Below are 20,578 nucleotides of genomic sequence, written 5' to 3'. Positions count from 1 at the left end.
TGGAAGTCTTCAAACAGAGGCTGGACAGACATCTATCTGAGATGATTAAGTGAATCCTGCTTTGAGCAGGGGATGGACCAGATGGCCCAGGAGGTCCCTTCCAACTTTACCATTCTATGATTCTATTCAGTTTTTTAGCTTGGATCGCAGCTGCAACAATCTGAGTGTCATGGTTAGGACATGGTTAATGTCCTGTTCTCACAGGGTTAACTTTTGCCGGCCTCTCTTTGGATCTGGGAGGGGTATTTATACTCACTCCAAACTAGCATTCTCTGTCAGTTATACTGCTGATCTGGTGTGTCTGACCCCTGGTGTGCGTGTACTCTGCGTTGTTTATTTGCTTCCTGTGTATGACCCGGCTTGTTCCTTCACTCTGTACTCCGTCTCTCGTTTTGGTACCATTGTGTTTTCTGGTTCTGACCTCCTGGCTTGGCTATCGTTACTCCTTTACAGTTCACCACTATTGTACCGTCTAATGCCCATTCTGGTTTTCTGATCTATTGCTACGTCCTGACTATCCATTCTGTCTAACCCTTTGGTACTGTATTGCTATCTCGTGCTTTGACCTGGGCTTGATCTGGTTTCTGTCTCTGTCTATGCCCCTTGGTAACATTGTCCTGTAGTTACCTTTCTAGGAGTTTCCCTGCAGCTCCTAGCTCTGTGGAGCTTAGGCCACGCCCCCAGCAGTCACGTGCTTCAGGTCCTGGAGCATGCATTGTCACCACTGCTGCCGGCTCCGCAGGTATCTTTGTGCATAGTCTTTGCACTCAGGACACGCGCACTGGCTCAGTGAGCAAGTGCAGTGCGCTGTTCCTGACACTGAGATTCTCTATCGGCTTAGGCCAGATTCATACAGGTAAATGTCACAGTCCGTATACGGATTGCCATACCCGGACTGACCCAAACTTACAGCTTCATATGTGTGCATGAGCCTGTAACTTCGGGTCAGGAGATTCCAGGTCAGTCCGAGCATTTTGGTCCTCATACAGACCATGAAATACTCCCGTTTGAACCTAGTCTATCAAAACTGCATTTGTTTGGCAGCTTGCACTCCCGACTCTTACGTTAACCTGTGATATGTCAGGCTGGGCCGAGACTATATGAAAATGATCCCTTCAAGGGGTTGTCCACCAGTAGGACAACCCCTTTCAATCTCAATGTTTGCCCACATTAAAATAAAAACACTTACCGGTACACTTACCTTCCGTACCGGCGCTGTTCCAGCGGTGTCGTCTCTCGCGTTGCTGGCCAATCATTACCCCTCAATTACTTATACGTCCGAAAGTGGGGAGTGATGCTACTGCTGATCGGGCTCATGTGACGTAGCAACATTAACCACTGGGAACGCGAGTTCCGATACTGCTGGAACAGCGCCGGGACAGGAGGTGAGTATAAGGATTTTTATTTTAACTGGGGCAAACAATCAGAATGAGAATGATTGTTCTAGTATGGCACAACCCCTTTAAATGCTGCTGCAGCTGCAACCCAGGCCCGTTAAAATGACCCTTAATCAAAACTGGAGTGATAGGACAGAAGTGATGTGTGATCTCCTGTCCCTGTGTATCATTAGGTATTATATATCACTCCTGCAAAGTTTAAAAAAAAACGTTGTGAACAATAAAAAAATAATGTAAATAACCTAAATAGCCTTTTTTTACTTTTAAGGTTTTTATTATTAAAAAAAATACATATATTTGGCATGTTTACTTCTATGATTCTAAAATTCACTCGCCACTTCTCTCACCTTACGAACGTCGCTAAATTAAAGACCAGAGTTGCTATTTTTCGCCTTGAAAATATCGACTAAAAAGAAATCAAAGTTATGAGCACAAAAAGTTACACCAACTAAAATTTTAGTTCATCCTGCAAAAACACAAAAAAGTTCTGGTTCTTTGAATATGACGAGAAAAAAACCCTTATCTTATTAATTGGGAAAAAAGAAACAACAACCCGACAGTGAAAGGGTTTCCACATAGCTACAAAAGTGTGAGTAAGTCACGAGACCCCCACACTGTGCCGAATTAGTGTTTTTAATGATTAATTTTGTTATTGAACAACTACAGAGCTGAATCCAAAAGGTTAATAAACCGGAAACGTGAATATTTAAGAAAGCAAAAGGGAGGATTTGTCTTTCTTAGGAGATTTATTGGGCAACTAAATGAAAAATGTAAATGTTCCCATCTCGATAATTTTCATCTGTTAAAGAGACAATAACCAAATGGCTCAAAATGTACAAAAATATGTCTGACATTTCCATAAAAATATCAGTAACCAATAAAGTCCAACTTTTTTCAAGAAGTCCTTAACCGTCCATCCAGTTTCTTAATACTTTGACGATTAGCTTTTTGGGCAGCTCCAACCACCTCCTCCAGACACTGATCAGAGAGGTGACTGTTCTCCTTCATCATAAACCTTACGGTTAAGAAGGGCCCACAAGCTCTCTATAGGGTTTACGTCCGGTGAGGAAGGGGCCGGGTCATTACTCTTTCATCTTTAAGGCCTTTAATGGCAGCCGAGCAGTGGAGACTTTGATGTTGCGATGGAGCAATGTCCTGCAGGAAAATCCTGACTTTCTTGAATGACGCAGACTTTTTCCTCTATCACTGTTTGAAGAAAGTGCCTTCTGAAAACTGGCAGTAGGTTTGGGAGTTGATTTTTGAGTAAATCTTCAACCCGAAAAGATCTAACTAGCTCATCTTTAGTAATCTCAGCCCATAGCCGTGCCCACCTCCACCTTGCTGGCATCTTAGTGGAAGTCTTTGCCCATTACTGATCCAGCCACCAGCCTGTCCATCTGGTGCCTCAAGAGTCCCTCTCATCTCATCAGTCTATAAAGCCCTTGAGAAACCTGTCTTCAGATATTTCTTGTCCCAGTCTTGACGTTTCCACTCCTGTGTCTTGTTAAGTGGTGGTTGGAGTTCAGCCTCCTCACCTCGCCCGTGTCTCTGAGCATTGAGCACCTTGTTCTTCTGGGTCTCCGGGGAGGTGGCAGCTCTGGAGTATGACAGCACAGGAGGATAATGGCTTCCAGGTCACTTCACGTCTGATTCTTCTCCATTCTTTAGCAAGTAATGTGCATCTATTTTTCTCAACACGTTTTTTGTGACCTTGGTGACTTTACAACAAAACTTTTAATGGTTCTGTGATTGCGCCCCAAAACCTTACAATTACAAGAGTGTTGCATCCCTCTGTAAGACTTGTAACAACTTTTGACATTTTAGCCCATTTTGCTTGAGGAAAACAGGTTGACTAAGAATTCTGCACACCTTGATAAAAGGTATCCTAAGGCCTCACCTTCCCTCATTACACAAATACACATCACCTGATCGGCTTCAACCAAGAAGCATCGAGTTTATACAGCGTAGAGTTGGAAAATCGGCATAAAAATAATGATATGGTCAAAATGCTCACTTGTTTAATGATTCTCTACAAATTGTGAGAAGCAGCTGTCATGGTATTAGGCCTTCACAAGTAAACGTCTCCAGTTTTCACACATATTGGAGACCCTTACACACATACTGTAGACACACATCCACCTCCATTATAATCTATGGGTCTGCGAACATATCCGTGTGACCTACACTTGGACATGTGTGATTTTTTTTTCAGGCGTGGGGTTCCCCATATTTTTAATGACCAGCTAAGGGAAAGCAGACAGGTGTGGGCTGGTCTTATAATGCTGGGTCACACAGAGCGCAGTGCAAGAGATGGAATGATGACGGTTTTGTTACACTGCTCTCGCGCTGCGCAGTGTGAAACCCGGCGAGTGCAAACTGCGGTAACCTTACTGACGTCACCGCTCGTCACAGCAGCTGGGTTCTCGCGGAGTACAGCGTGAGACTCGGCAGTGGCTGCTGCTCCAGTCTATGGAGCTTTGTTTTTTGAACAGAGCTCCGTACACTGGACGAAGAAGACGGGGATCGTCGTGGGATCTCAATGGCGACTACGATGGACTAGGTTGGATTTTTGTTTTTTAATAAATGGGTGAAAGAGGGAAATTGTCTGGGTCTGATTTTTACAAATAAAAGACTTTTTGGTGTATTTTTTTTTTTTACTACAAGTTTAGTAATGGTGGTGTCTGACAGACATGTCTCCATTACTAATCCCAGCCTGATGTCGCTCCCATAAAAGTGAATTGAGCAGTGATCACACATGTGCATTACTACTCCCATAGAGTTGATTGGAACAGTGGTCACACATGTGCATTACTAATCCCATAGAAGTGAATGGAGCAGTGGTCACGCATGCACATTACCACTCCCATCTAAGTGAATGGAGCAGTGATCACACATGTGCATTACCACTCCCATAGAGTTGAATGGAACAGTGGTCACACATGTGCATTACTTATCCCATAGAAGTGAATGGAGCAGTGGTCACACATGTGCATTACTAATCCCATAGAAGTGAATGGAGCAGTGGTCACGCATGCACATTACCACTCCCATCTAAGTGAATGGAGCAGTGATCACACATGTGCATTACCACTCCCATAGAGTTGAATGGAACAGTGGTCACACATGTGCATTACTTATCCCATAGAAGTGAATGGAGCAGTGGTCACACATGTGCATTACTAATCCCATAGAAGTGAATGGAGCAGTGGTCACGCATGCACATTACCACTCCCATATAAGTGAATGGAGCAGTGGTCACACATGCACAGTACCACTCCCAAAGAAGTGAATGGAGCAGTGGTCGCACATGTGTATTTCCACTCCCAAAAAAGTGAATGGAGCAGTGGTCACACATGTGTATTAATACTCCCATAGAAGAGAATAGAGCAGTGGTCACACATGTGCATCATCAATTCCATAGAAGTGAATGGAGCAGTGGTCACACATGTGCATTATCAATCCCGTAGAAGTGAATAGAGCAGTGGTCACACATACACATTATCGCTCCCATAGAAGTGAATGGAGCAGTGGTCACACGTGTATTACTGCTCCATTCACATGTAGGCACAGGACGGCTTTCTTGTGATTTAGGTGATAAATCTTGGTGGGAGGACCTGAGATTTCTTATATAAGTTATGAGCTATGACCGTGTGCCCCAGGTTAATCAGGTTCTTCTTATTTTTTGCACACACACAGGTATCACTTCCTTGTGTATAACGCCTCGGTCTTGTACCTGCAAACCGTGCGTCCTTTGCTGAAGCCTGGAAGTCGTCATCTCCTTATTCCCAGCCTCATGAATATTGTTCAGTCATTGGGTGACATCGATGATGCCGATAAGACCTGGAGAGCAGATCTGATGCTGTGAGTCCTCCTTACACGGATTGTCTCCTTTCTGTGACTCCATCTTATGTTACACACACAACCCCTATCCCTTTTGGTGGCTTTTTGTGAAATGCACTATAGTCACATCTCTGCAGACACCGTGAATCTGACTCGGGGCATTGCAAGGCCTTATTGTCTTTGGTGATTCCTAGATGTTTACAGTTTTGTATCTTTTAGTTTTTACTTTTTTTTAGAGAGTTGCTGGAAAGTTGTTTGGATGCCCAAAAATTGAAGGAAGCTTCTGACTGTGCTGTTATGGCTAGTGAATTCATTAAAGTCCACGCTCCCCAGAAATACCCTGCTCTCTTTGCCAAAATGGTAAGTGCATGATTCTACATTGTGTACACAAGCGATTTCGTGATGTGATACTGTAAGGGCTCCCGCAGACATCCGGGCGAGTCTGTCCGAGCGCGGACCACAGTGCGTGGGCTGGCGGAGACTTTCCCAACCCAAACATCACAACTTCCTATATGTTTGGGAGAGCGCGGCAGTCCTTGCATCTGCATGAGACCTAAGAGAGTGTTAAGGCCCCATCTCACATAGCGAGATCGCTAAGGCCTGTTTCACACTTCCTTTTTTTTGTGTCAGTTAAAATCCGCCAAAATGGCGGAAAGCGGATCCGTTGGTAACTGATGTGAACGGATGTCACCGGACCGTTTTTTTTGACAGATCCGTTGAATGAAGAATTTGAAAGGAACCGCTGCCCGGGAAGGAGAGAGAGAGAGAGAGAGAGATTTTTTTCTGTCGGCCATAAATTTCCGGCTGACTTCATTCCTCCGGGCATGCGCACTATAAAAATGCGGCTCCTTCAGCAAAAAAAGCATTGCATGGTCCATCCAGGCATCTCAGCGGACGGAAAAAAATGACGGATCCGCAAAAAAACGGATCCAACGGATGGCCATCTGCCGGTAATGCAAATCAATGGGGGGAAAAACAGATCTGCCAAAAAAATGGCGGATCCGTTTTTTTGCAAAAACAGCGGATTTTGACTGATGGTCAAAAACGGAAGTGTGAAACAGGTCTAATACGTCACCGATTTTGTGACGCAACAGCGATCTCGCCTGCATTCTCGCTACATGTGACGCACAGCAGCGACCGGCCCCCTGCTGGATATCGCTGATCGTGCAGGAATGTCCTGGGCCATTTTTTGTCGTCGGCGTCCCGCTGGCCAGCGCGCATCGCTTTGTTTGATCGCTGGATCGTTGCTGCTTCGCTGAAGAGATCTGGCTGTGTGGCAGCTCACCAGCGATCATTGAGCGACACACCAGCGACCCTTACCAGGTCGTATCGTTGTCGGGATCGCTGGTGCGTTGCTAAGTGAAACGGGACCCTTAGGCTCCGTTCACACCTTTGTTCCTACAGTAATTGATGCAAACAAAATCAGAGGGACCCCGCTGATTCTTCTGAGATCTATCTGGGTTGTGTTATGTGTTGGTTTTTAGAACGGAAGACAACCCCCATCAAGCAGAGCTTTTTCTTCCCTTCTAAAGACTGACAAATAACAGAACTCAGACAGACCCCATAGTAATCAATGGGGTCCCTTGGCCGCCTTTTGCATCATTCATTCAACCGATTCACTTTGGAAATTATTTCCGTATGTCTTTTCATAATGTCCCAACAGAAGGTGTGAACATAGCCTTGTCTTGCCGGGACTGATTCACTGCACATCTGCAAGAAGCGCTCACAATTTTGGTGGGGAAATGCTGCAGATTTTACCTGGTGAAAATCCACAGCATAAATTGACATCTCCCAGATTGTAAATCCACAGCGCAGCTCAGTTTCCAGTGTGGATTTTCTCTGAAGCATATGGATGAGATTAATTAACATCCAATCTGTTTTGCTGGTACTCTAATATGCAGCTGATTTTCCACTCACAAATGGGAAGCAGAAAATCCCCTGCTTATGAGTCCTATGTGGAAGTACCCATGCTCTCCAAATAGTGTCTTAAAGAGAATCTGTCAGCAGGTTTTTTGCTATTTATTCCGAGAGCAGCATAATTTAGGGCAAGAGAGCCTGATTCCAGGGATGTGTCACTTACTGGCCTGTGTGCTGCAGTTTTAATTCATTTACTGTTTTATCAGCAGCAAATGATGACTGCCGGACTAGATCTCACGTGCACAGCTGTCAAGCTAATCTGTGTAACCCCGCCCCCACCACTGATTGACAGTTTACTCATAATACACAGTGTGCAAAGGAAGCTGCCAATCAGTGGTGTGGGCGGAGTTATACACAGTTTAGCAATCTGAGCACTGCTACATCTACAACAGGGAAAACAAGGATTCTAGCTAAACCGCACCAAGAAGCCCAGTAAGTGACACATCGCGGGAATCAGGGATGTTGTCTCTAAATCATGCTGCTATTAGGTTGCATAACATAACGAGTTGACAGATTCTTTTTGATATAGTGCATTGCATGAAATATTAGTTTTTTATTAAAAACAAACGCTGAATGGTGGAGGAGCTCTCTTTCCTGCTCTCTCTTTTATTTACCACTTTGGGGTGTTATGTAATTTTGCACAGTTGCACCGACCAGCTCATCTGTAAGGCTACTTTCAGACTTGCGTTACCAGGCGCAGCGCTCGGCCGCCGCTAAGCTCCGCCCCCGGCCGGGCCCCTTCAGTCAGCTCCTCCTATGGTCGCATGACGCTGCATGAGATCAGCGTACCCTATATTTAGCATTGGGTACGCAGGCCGTGCGCTGGTATGTTTTTGCTGGCGCATGCGCCCTTTTTGCACTGCGCCAAGCGCACAAAAATTCAACAAGGTGCGTTTGGTGCATGTCGGTGCAGCGCAAAAAGGGCGCATGCGCAGCGCCTGGTAACGCAAGTTTGAAAGTAGCCTAAGACACGCAGTTATAAGATGATTTCAGTGGACTGTTAAAGACCAAATTGTGGCTGCTAGGGTTTGACTATGAACGGAACAGTGGCTGTGCATGCTTGCCCGGTCGTTTCGGTTACTCCTAAGGAGGCATAAAGGGGAAAACTTTGGACATGCCTGGCCACTACGTTATTCTTTTCCATCCAGATGTGAGTGGGACTCCTATTTAAAGGGGTGTTCCCATCTACAAGATCCTAGTAGTAGTAGTTGTAGGTAATAATATTAACAAATGCCTCCAATTAGAATCAGTTCTTCTGATTCGCTAGGTTGCTTACCCCATGTGCAGGGCATTGCAGTGGCTTAGGGGCATCCAGAATAATCACATTTTGTGAATGAGTCTAGGGGTCCTGTTTCACATAGCGACGTACCAGCGATCCCAACAATGATAGGACCTGGTAAGAATTGCTGGTGCGTCGCTACATGGTCGTTAGTAAGCTGCCAAACAGGCAGATCTCCTCAACGACGCAGCAGTCCGACGGCGATCAGTATAACGACCTCGGCGGTTGCTGGGACCTTGTCACACAGCAGCTATTCTGACGACTCACGCCTGCGTCCTTGAGTTCTGCATCGCCACCGAGGTCGCTCGTTGGGGTCAAACACAACGATGCATGCTGGCCAGTGGGACGCCGACAATGAAAAAATGGCCCAGGTCATTTGAGCACGATCAGCGATATCCAGCGGGGGGGCCGGTCGCTGCTATGTGTCACTCGTAGCGAGATCGCTGGCGAGGTCGCTGTTGCGTCACAAAATCGTTGACACTTCAGCGATCTCGCTATGTGAGACGGGGCCTTAAGACATCTGGATAAGTAAAATTATCAAGGAAAAAAGAAATAGAAGATTTGCAAAAAAAAAGAGACAACTTACAAAGGGGCTCAAAGCATACAGAGAATAAGCTGCAGATACTGAAGTCACTAACCAGGAACCAACTAAGTGGGGAAACTGCGATGATGAACCGGGGCCATCGTCTAGAACGGAAGACGAGATCTCAAAGATTATTTCTCTTTTTTCCCCATTTTGAGTGTTTTTCCTTAATGCTGGGTGGATTGGGCAGATGACCTGTGAATCTTTGCCTGCTCTTGCTCTGACTTGCAGACTATACTGAGGATTAGTTTTGCCAAATGAACACTATCTTCATAAAATAGGTCATATTGCATTTCCTCCAGTCTCATGTAATGAGCATTTAGACTTTGTCAGCTAATGCGAATGCGGCTTTCAGGACGTTTAATGAAATTTGATTTCTCGCTGAAATGTGGCTTCTCTCTAATCATTTATGTAAATCGCCTCTATCCTTGTGACTAGTCAATTAGATCTATACATGCAAAGTGCATTTAATGTTTGTTTTCTGCCGGCAATGAATAATGAATTGTTATCTTACATTAAGGTGCATCACAAATTAATTGATTCTGCTAAAGCAGTTAAAGAAGCCAGGAGCTCAGCGACTTTGTCAGTCATCTATAAAATTCAGAAGCTGAGATCGTAAGTAGGAACTTGTTCGTTGTAGTTGGAACCGTGATTTTCAGACAAAAATGTAGATTTAACTTAGAACCAGCATTTGTCTGGGCTACAAAACTCATTTTTATGTTCTCTTTTAAGACACCACTCCAGCTCTGCAATAAAAAAAAATGTTCTAAGTTCCATGACCCTAGTTTTACTCTTACCGGCCGCCGTCTTCAGCTCTTCCCAGCGCCACTCCGATCCTGCGCTGTCATCTTGTGATCACAACATCCGACTGACCGGAAGTCAGAGGTAACAAATGCAAGCTCTAACTATAAGTCTATAAGAACCTTATTCAGATTCTCACAGCCTTATATTGAGTAGTGACTTCCAGAGTGCTCCTACAAAACACTGGAGCAATCAGCAGGTCACTAACTGCTGGAGACCAACAGAAGAGGCGTCGGTAAAAGCTGAACATGACAATTGGTACGTATAAGACTAGGGCAGGGAGCTTAGATTAGTAGCAACGCTCCAGCTCTGCAATAGAAAAACACTGTCACAGTGCAGTCTCAGTTAATTGAGGGGTTCCTATGTTCACAACTTCTTTAGCCAAGAGATAGAGGGGCTTAAAAAGCTGGCTTGCAGACCTAGAGGGGCTAAAAAGTCTGGCTCTCAGACATAAAGGGGCTAAAAAGTCTGGCTCTCAGACATAGAGGGGCTAAAAAGTCTGGCTCTCAGACATAGAGGGGCTAAAAAGTCTGGCTCTCAGACATAGAAGGGCTAAAAAGGCTGGCTCTAAGACATAAAAGGGCTAAAAAGGCTGGCTTTCAGACACAGAGGGGCATTAAGGAAATAATTGAGGGGTTCCTGTGTTCACAACTTCTTTAACCAAGAGATAGAGGGGCTTAAAAAGCTGTCTCAGACCTAGAGGGGCTAAAAAGATTGGCTCTCAGACATAGAGGGGCTAAATAGGCTGGCTCTCAGACATAGAGGGGCTAAAAAGGCTAGCTCTCAAACATAGAGGGGCTAAAAAGTCTGGCTCTCAGACATAGAGGGGCTAAGTAGGCTGGCTCTCAGACATAGAGGGGCTAAAATGTCTGGCTCTCAGACATAGAGGGGCTAAATAGGCTGGCTTTCAGACATAGAGGGGCTAAAAAGGTTGGCTCTCAGACATAGAGGGGCTAAAATATCTGGCTCTAACCATGAAGGACTGAACATATCCATTCATTACAATAAGAGCCCGTTGATTTTCAGTTCAAATAATTAAAGGGTTATTCACACAATTGAAAGATACACTCTATCCGTAGTATATAGGAGAATTTTGATTGCTGGGGGTCGACCCGCTCTTCTGAAAATCCGTCTCTGCAGAGCCCCATCTTGACTCAGGTGTGCATATTTGGCCTCCACTCCATTAATTGTCTATGGGACTTGCCTTTCTCCAGCAGTTACATAGACAATGAATGGAGAGTAATTTGGGCAAGTGCCTCCACTTTAATCAATACAGGGCTTCGCCGATAGGTTACCTTCGGTCTCAGGATTCAACCGCCTGAGGAAGAAGTGAGATAACTTCGAAACGTGTCAGTAAAAAAGCCACATTCTTCATCCCTGGATCCTTCCTGTGGACTTCCCAGCAGCACAGAAAAGCCAGTTAATATTCCTCTTGTACTATAATACAGGGACATCTTTTTTTTGCTGAAGGCGGGTACACCGTTAATTATTCTAAGTAGCCCGTGCTACAGACATTGAATAATAACCCAAGCAGTGTTCCCACTGCTGCCTGCGGAATAATCTCCAGCTCTGTACATTGTATTGTTACAAATATCCCCGCTATTACTTCTTCTTTATTTTCAGACAAATGGATGGCTCCTCTACAGCGAAGGACGTTTTTACAAACCTCAATGAAATTTATAAACTCTTAGCTACTGTGGACAACGAGCCCGCTCTGCATTTATCCACGTCGGAAAAGTAAGTTAATTTATTCTTATGATTTATTATTTGTACCGGGACATTAAATCTGCATTCAACATAATGAACTATTGTCCGATACAGTGTATCTACCAAATGGGCTGCAGTACACAGGGATTTTATTGTAGTGTATTGGTTTTCTCACGTATTTACAGGATAGGTGATAAATGATAGGTGATTAATAGGGGTGACACCTATTACTAATCCGGGGGGTTCCCTGTCCCTGCAGTCACACCACACACGGTCAGGATTCTCCGGTGTGATATGCGTTCTCCCTGCCACATTCCGACTAGACGTGTGTGGCCGCGTGTCTAGTCGAAATGTGGCAGGGAGAATTCATATCTCATACTTGCGGTAATATGATCGTCGACTCTTGTCCCCAACATCGGAGAGTCCTGACAGCACACACTGTGAGGATTTACAAACCTGGGCAATCCCTTTAATGAGACTGATGAAGACCACATAGTGTACCGCTTGCTTGGTTCCATCAGCAATATAGAAAGTTAATGAGGTGGATGGAGACCACATGGTACAACGATTGGATATTGCCATCAGCCCTATAGGCATGGACGGGAGCAGCATCACGCATGCTCAACTATGCATGCTCACTGCAAGCGGTTGTGCAGTGGGAATAATAGGGGTGGAGGGCAGAAGACCTAATCTAGTGATCAGTGAGCTAGTGAATAGTGTAGTGGGCTAGTGAGTAATGTGGTGGGTTAGTGAGTAATGTAGTTGGCTAGTGAGTAGTACAGTCGGCTAGTGAGTAGTACAGTCGGCTAGTGAGTAGTATAGTGGGCTAGTGAGTAGTATAGTTGTCTAATGGGTAGCATAGTGGGGTAGTGAGAAGTGTAATGGGCTAATGGTAGTATATTGGGCTAGTGAGTAGTGTAGTGGGCTAGTGAGTAATGTAGTGGGCTAGTGAGTAGTATAGTGGGCTAGTGAGTAGCGTAATGGGCTAGTGAGTAATGTAGTGGGCTGGTGAGTAGAATAGTGGGCTAGTGAGTAGTATAATGGGCTAGTGAGTAATGTGGTGGGCTAGTGAGTAATGTAGTGGGCTAGTGAGTAATGTGGTGGGCTAGTGAGTAATGTGGTGGGCTAGTGAGTAATGTGGTGGGCTAGTGAGTAATGTAGTGGGCTAGTGAGTAATGTGGTGGGCTAATGAGTAGTGTAGTGGGCTAGTGAGTAGTGTAGTGGGCTAGTGAGTAGTGTAGTGGGCTAGCGTTTGCACCTGCAGCATCTACTGCTGACTTATGAAATTAGGGTAATGTTCCATGAGCGTGAGCGAGCCCTAAAGGTCAATTCAGACAAGATGGGAACTACATGCAAACAGAGGTATATGAAAATAAGATTAGTGCTAGGTTAGTGCGCATAGGTCATAGTTCTTCCCTATAGGATTTTTGTGGGATTTCACTTTGCAGTTCCACCCTATGTAACAACTTTTGCACCGTTCACCTCCTGCAACCTTTGCTTTCCATTATCAATTGTTAGCAGCCTGTCAAATCAGTCATATCTGATGATTTGACAAGGAGATTGTAACTCTTTTGTCTTTTTTTTCTGAGCTCCTCTGATTTATGAACACAGACCCTATCAAAGTTCTGGGAAAAGTGTGAGCCTTTAAAAGCCAAATGGTGCCAAATTTATAATGAAACCCAATTGAAAAAAGGACTTCCCAAGTGCATTAAATGTCACATCCTAGAAATCTGTTCTTTACTGTCTTCTGACCTGTCATTAAGACCCTTCACCCTGGGAGGGGGAGTCTATATTTTTTGACTCCTGCAGAAGATTATTCCAGAGTGAGCTGAGCTCCTTTGGTTTTCTGTGTGGAAATCGGAAATCATTTTATGTCTCCCCTATGTTTATTTAATTATCTTAAAGAGGTATTCCCATTTTATATATTGAAGGCGTAATAAAAAGATTGTTGCTAGATATGCCAGATAGATCTGCTGAAACCTTCTGTTATCTTCAGATTAAACCCTCATTCATTGATTTCAGGCCCCCTGCATCTACGTATCGTTCATAGTGGTTGTCCCATAGTATAAGATGACAGAAGATAAATGAAGGTGGGATCATTCTTTAATGGGGGTTGGTAGCTGGAATGCTTACTGTAAAACCCGATTTATTTACCATCAGATTCTTCAGATCTTTTCAGAATTAAAAGATTATTCTCATCGGGGCTGATGCCGAGTTTTCTCCACATCCGAGAAAATCGGTCCCATTATGCTAATCGGACTATAATCGGAGCGGGATCTGATTTTCTCGAAGGTGGAGAGAAAACAAAAGGTTTCTCCACCTCCTATAATGTCAGTCGGCAACAGCGAGACAGGCAGCAGCAGCCTTCCTGACCTCGCAGAGGCTCACAGCACGGAATGGAGAACCAGGGCAGAGTCGACCCGGATGGGTTAAGTGCGCTCAGCGCAAACCGACCAACCGAGACCCTGACTGCCCAGATCAGAGCCTGACTGTCCCTTTCTTGCACTATGCAGGAAAAGGCACAACCGACAGCGCCCACGCCCACGACCAAGCAGACGGAGAAAGACCCAGGGAAACCCAATAAGTGTCCCGTATGCAGGGTTAAGCTCCCCAGCAAGCACAAGAAGTTGTTGTGCGACACCTGTACAGCCAAAGTAATGAAGGGTGAACAGCCGTCCCTCCTATCAGAGATGAGATCGCTGATTCGAGAGGAGGTCCAGGCTTCCATGGCCACCTTTTCCCAGCCACAACCAGCCAGTCCAGGTCCCAGTGCCAAGCGGACCAGACAGGAGATGCAGCTTAGCTCAGAGGAAGATTCCTACTCCTCGGAATCGGATCAGGAAGAAGGAAGGCGAGGTGTGCGCTAATGAACCGGAGTACGGGAAAAGATACCTCTTTTCCTAGGACGATTCGGACAATCTGATACAGGCGGTCAGAGACACAATGCAGATTGAGGAGGTCCAGAAACCTTTAGTCCAGACAGGACATGATGTTCGGGGGCCTTAGGGTGCAGAGGAAATTAGTATTCCCAGTGAACGACCTTGTTCTATGGTCCTGGAGGAATGGGAGGAAGCGGAAAAGCGTCTCGTGATGTCCCGGGACTTTAAGAGACGTCTCCCCTTCGACCCCGAGGACATTAAAGTGTGGGATGAAGTTCCCAAGATTGATGTCCCTGTGGCAAAAGTGGCCAAGAAAATCGCTATCCCCTTCGAGGACGCCTCTAGCCTAAAGGACCCCATGGATAGGAAGGCGGATAACCTACTAAGGCGGGCCTGGGAAACGTCAGCAGCCTTAATTAAAACAAACATAGCAGCTACTTCGATAGCAAGATCTATGTTTTTATGGTTGGGGCAGTTAGAGGAACACTTGACTAATAAAACCCCAAGGGAGGAAATTATAGATTCACTCCCGATTATGAAGTCAGCCACAGCTTTCCTAGCCGATGCATCGGCGGAATCCGTTATATTTTCTGCCCGGAATGGCTCTCTGTCAAATTCGGCTCGCAGAGCCATTTGGTTAAAGACCTGTACAGGGGACGGAGCTTCTAAAACACGCTCTGTGCCCTTTCCTTCTCCGGGTGAAAAGTCTTTGGCCCAGCATTAGACGACATATTATAAAAGGCATCCGATATAAAAAAGGGTTCCCAGAGGAAAAGAAACCTAGGGACCAGCCCTTTCGTAGACCCAGTGGATATAGAAGACAGCAGTACTATAGATACCAAGGGAGCTCCCAGAGGGGTTGCTACAGTAGCACACACTCTAGAGCTGGAAGATCTAGATCCAGAAGGACATGACTATACCAACATAGGGGGTCGACTCAGAGAATTCAGTTCCCAGTGGTCTGGGATCACAAAAGATCAGTGGGTGCTGAGAACAATAGCAGAGGGTTACCAAATAGAATTTTCATCCCCTTCCCCCGAAAGGTCCATTTCTCCCCTCAGAATAAAAGACGACTCCCAGAAGTGGGTAGACGTAACGTACCTGGAAACTCCGGCGTGATAATTCCGGTTCCCCGGGCAGAAATTGGGGCGGGCCACTATTCGTCCCTATTTGCCATCACAAAACCATCTGGAGAGTCCCGTACCATTATAAACTTAAAATCCTTAAACGCTTGGGTCACGTACAAAAGATTTCGAATGGGGGTGTGGCCTGGCTTCTGCCACATGAAGAAGCAAGAGTCCTAAGCTCCCACAGAAACCCCACTAAAAAGCGTCTAAAGCGACTCTGAGACCCTTTACTGGCCAGGATTAGCCTCCTACCTAAAGCCTAACTCACAGGGCTTAATTTGAGATCAAATTTAGATCTCTAGGCTAAAAAGATCTTGGGATAAGAAGACCTGAACATTTTGAGCTGGGAGCCCTCATGGTCACGCAGCCATCTTAGACCCTGGTTGTACTGCGACCTGCGGCAGAAAACAGAGGAAGAGACAGTCTGTTCTCACCCGGCTATCAGGAGGTCCCTTGCCTGCCAGCTGAAGAACGGGGGGGACCTGGGATTTTGGAGCCGCAGCTGCGGATCGGTCTTCTGGGGAGGCTGCGGTGTCTCATGCGCCGCCGGTTTCACAGCCGGAGCTCCTACATCTACACATCATTTCACTGCCTATCGCAACCAGGGCAGGGACCGGAGACTAACAGCGACCGCTCCGGGGACTTACCCGGATCACTGCTGAGGAACCTCCTGTGAAGGACAGACCCACCGGAGGACACTGCGCCTGGTCTCGTGGAAGCGCCGGTGGAGAGGAACGGCGGGCCACTTCTACCTCCTGCAGCGTCGGGGGATGGAGACCGGAGTCTGGATTCTTGTTCACCGAGACTGCATCATCATTCTGTAGCACAGCAGTGACATAGTAGTGTCAGCACCTTCCCTGCAAATAGGGGTACAAGGTAAGCCCGGTAACGGGATTCCCCTACGGACTATAACACTCTGCAAATATAGTGAAGGGGTTGTACCCTGGTCTGGCCAGCGAGTGACTTTGCTGTGGAGTTTGATATAAACTATAATTGGGAAATCACTTCCCCAGCATTAACATATGAGAGAGAGACTGGGTTACTGCTTAAGCGAGAGGCTTGTTGTGGAATTTCACAAAGTGTAACTTACACAGTTATATAAAGCAGTCATTGTGGATTGATAATAAATCTCTAAGGTACATAGTACCCATAAGAAAGTCTGGCCTAGTATCTCCTCTCAACGCCACTGCTCCACCTAGTGGATAAATATTTCTCCGAGATAACTGAGAATTTGAGGATAACAGCTTTATTCCTTCTTAACTTTGGCATTTAAAGAGGTAGTTCCAAACTTGAGTTATATGTGACTTACATGGAGGGTGTCCATCCTGCCGCTCTAGTTATTTAAAGCCGGGAACCTGTCTACTGAAATTAGGAGACCCAATTTAAATAGCTTGCTTATACACCAAATTTCCTAAATGGAACAAAAGTCTGATAACAAAAAACCATTACAAAACCAAAGAAGAACCTCCGCATCTTATTCCAGATCAAATACAGATATTTCCAACCAGCTGAGCCCTATTAAACTTAGATCCCCCCAAAAAGCTGATGACTATAAAACTCATAAAATAACTACACAATCAAACGGTACTAAATCCACCTTTCAAAATACCACCCCTATTACTAGAAGCAAAACCCCTCCTTCTTCGATGACTTCCTCCTCTGCACCGAATCAGCTGATGGATACTTCTGTCTCGACTAAAAGAAGTGCTCCAGAAGAGGAGAGAAATTCGGAATCAGAAAATAAAAATAAAAAAGATCGACCTGAATCTGAACCAATGGCTCCAAAAATGAGCCACGAGGAGATATTCTTTCAAAAAATAACTTCACTAATTGACGAAAAACTAAATATGGGCTTTGCTAAACATAACGCCGCTTTCGAGGAGGTTTGCAGAGGTTTTACCCAAAAACTAGAAATTTATGAATCCAAAATAATTGTCCTTGAAAAGAAGACAGAATCACTAACCAGTCAAAACATCGCTCTAAAAAAAGAAGTTAACGATATCAGAACCAAAATGGCTGACTTAGAGGACAGGAGTCGGAGAAATAATTTGAAAATCAGAGGTATCCCCGAAGAAGTAAGCCAATCTGAACTACTAGAATTTGTCAAGACTATTTTCAAAAAAACAATACTAAACCTCAATACTCTAGACCTGTGCATTGACAGAATCCATAGACTTCCTAAACCCAAAGGCATCACAGCAGACAAACCAAGAGATACGATCCTTCGTCTGCATTTCTTTACCACCAAGGAAAAGATACAGAATTATGTCAAAGCCAAGGGCTCGCTCCCGGAACCTTACCACCAACTAAAAATATTTACAGATCTTTCAAAACATACTCTGGATTCCCGCAGATCCTTCAAGCCTTTAACAGATATTTTAAGAGGCAAAAACATCCAGTACAGATGGGGATTCCCTACTAAACTGATGTTCAACCATAGAGATAAATTCGTAGTGATTAATTCTTTGGAGGAAGGAATGGCTCTATTTAAATCTCATCCCTGATCTGACTTTAAAGAACTAAAGAGACTTTGGAAAAGTCAGGGCAATCGTCTCAATAACCATGGGGTAAAAAACGGAGAACTTTCTTCTTTTTTCACGAACTTTTCCCCCAACAGGTCGAGATTTCCTCAGGGAAAAGACCTAGAATTGAATTTCTTGCTCATACTAGTCATACTGTACTGTATTTGACAAATTCATTTGTTTCTGATTGTTGAAATTGTTTCTGTTTCTCTTTTGGTGTTCCCTTAGCTCCTTTAACACATCGAATTATGCGTCTGAAATGTATGTCCTATAATGTCAGAGGTCTTAATAGCCCATGGAAGAGATACACATTGTGGAAAGAAATTAAGAATTCACACGCAGACGTCGTCTGCATCCAGGAATCGAAATTTATAAAAGGTAATCATCCAAGTTTCACCCATAGGGACTTTCTACATTCTTTCTCAGCCTCATCTCCCAAGAAAAAGGCAGGAGTGATCACGTTGATAAAAAACACAGTGCCATTCCATCTTATAGAGGAGGTGGTGGACCCCGCTGGCAGGTACCATGTTTTGGTGTGCGAAATCAATTCGACTCAATGTACAATTGTTAATGTGTCCTGCCCTAATACAAAACAACTGAGTTTTCTCAACAAAGTGATGAGGAAGATCCAGTTAAAAAAGAAGGGCAATCTGTTCATTCTGGGAGACTTTAACATGGTTCCTGACAGAGTTTTGGACTCCACTTCTTCAACTCGCCAATTATCGGGTAATCTCAGTAAATGGATTCAAAATAACGAGCTATATGACACATACAGATGTCTGAATTCCTCATCCAGAGAATATTCGCACTTCTCAGCGGCACATAAAACTTCGGCGAGAATAGATTTACTTCTCACAGACATTTTCACTCTCACTAAAATAAAAAACTCATCCATACTAGACAGATCAATCTCGGATCACTCTCCCATTTTGTCGGAAATTTGGGTTGGCCCATTCTTTAAAAATTCCACGGTGTGGAGGTGCAATAACTTTCTACTGAATATCCCAGAATATAGAAACAAAATTGTCACGACATTAAAACAATACTTTAAAGAAAACGACACAGGGGAAATGAACCCACTTACAGTCTGGTGTGCACATAAGGCAGTAATAAGAGGGAAACTGATCCAAATTACAGCAAGACATAATGCGAAAAAAAGAGAAAAAATTAAAACTATACAAAAACAAATAAATTCAAAGGAAAATGATCTCGCTAAGACTAACATAAAATCTCAGCAAATTTACAGGGAAATACTTAATTTGAGACAAGAATTAAACAGGGCTATTCTTGACGACTTTGATAAAATCGTTAAAGTATCAAAATTTAAAGTATACTCTGAAACGAACAAGCCAATGAGATTCATGATGTCCAAACTGAAGAGTGAGAGAATCCGTAGTAGAATAAATAAAATAAAAAATGCAGCCGGAGATATAAAACATCACCCAACCGATATTGTAGAGGAATTCGCATCTTATTATAGGAAACTATATAACCTAAAGAACGTGATCCCTCAACCAGACCCCCAAAAAATAAATGAGTTTATTAAGAAACTACAACTTCCTAAAATCAATCCTCCAGACCTATCACAGCTTAATTCACCTATACCAATTTCAGAAATTATAGAAACGGTAAACTCACTAAAACTACAAAAATCACCAGGCCCAGACGGACTAACAAATGAATACTTCAAAAATTTTGCAGATATACTCATCCCTTATATGGCTAAAATTTTCAATCAAGCTTCGGAGGGTGGTTCTTTTCCGGGAGAGATGTTGGAGGCAATTCTCATTGTGATACCCAAGTCATTAAATAATCTAGAAGAGGTGAAAAATTTTCGCCCAATTTCCCTGATAAATTCAGATATAAAAATGTTTTCCAAAATACTGGCTACAAGATTAAAGGGAATACTACCAAAACTAATAAATGATGATCAATCAGGCTTCATTGAAGGCAGACAAACTTCTGATAGCACTAGGAGACTTGTCAACATTATTAACAGAATTAACTCTACTCGAACTCCTTCAATACTCCTAACACTAGATGCCAAAAAGGCGTTCGACAGGGTCAATTGGTCATACTTAAAAACTGTTCTCCTAAATTTTGGTTTCAACAACAAATGGATAGAAACGGTTTTCACCCTATACTCCCAACCAAGGGCCAAAATTTACATAAATAACACCTTATCCAAATCTTTTTATATAAATAATGGGACAAGACAAGGGTGCCCCCTCTCGCCACTGCTGTTCGCCTTGGCGATAGAACCTTTAGCCGAAGCAATTCGCATAAACGAAAAAATCACAGGGATCAACACTCCATCTAAACAATTCAAAATAAGTCTGTTTGCAGACGATATGCTGCTCTCACTCACAAACCCGACACAATCCATTGCAACACTGCTCGAGATAATAGAGGAATTTTCACAATTATCAAACTTTAAAATTAATAATAGTAAATCAAAAATCTTGCAATTCTACCTTTCAGATACTACAATAAACTCTATTAAAAATATATCAGAGTTTGGTTGGG

The 20,578-nt window shown here is 44.1% G+C and overlaps 1 protein-coding gene across 1 annotated transcript in view; it reads left to right on the top strand.

Moving 5' to 3' along the window:
- Positions 1-20,578, top strand: part of CFAP46 (cilia and flagella associated protein 46) — a 257,741-nt gene that overhangs the window by 21,966 nt on the left and 215,197 nt on the right. Inside the window, exons 6-9 of the mRNA XM_073546509.1 lie at positions 5,094-5,258; positions 5,474-5,597; positions 9,537-9,631; positions 11,441-11,554. Coding sequence (XP_073402610.1) covers positions 5,094-5,258; positions 5,474-5,597; positions 9,537-9,631; positions 11,441-11,554 — 498 coding nt within the window. The remainder of the gene's footprint in view (positions 1-5,093; positions 5,259-5,473; positions 5,598-9,536; positions 9,632-11,440; positions 11,555-20,578) is intronic.

The sequence above is a fragment of the Dendrobates tinctorius genome, unplaced genomic scaffold, assembly GCF_039654945.1.
Source record: "Dendrobates tinctorius isolate UK_male_01 unplaced genomic scaffold, ASM3965494v1 ptg000147l, whole genome shotgun sequence".
In the NCBI taxonomy this organism is placed as follows: domain Eukaryota; kingdom Metazoa; phylum Chordata; class Amphibia; order Anura; family Dendrobatidae; genus Dendrobates; species Dendrobates tinctorius.
Note: the sequence above shows the minus strand (reverse complement) of the source record. Positions and strands in the feature narration are given on the sequence as shown.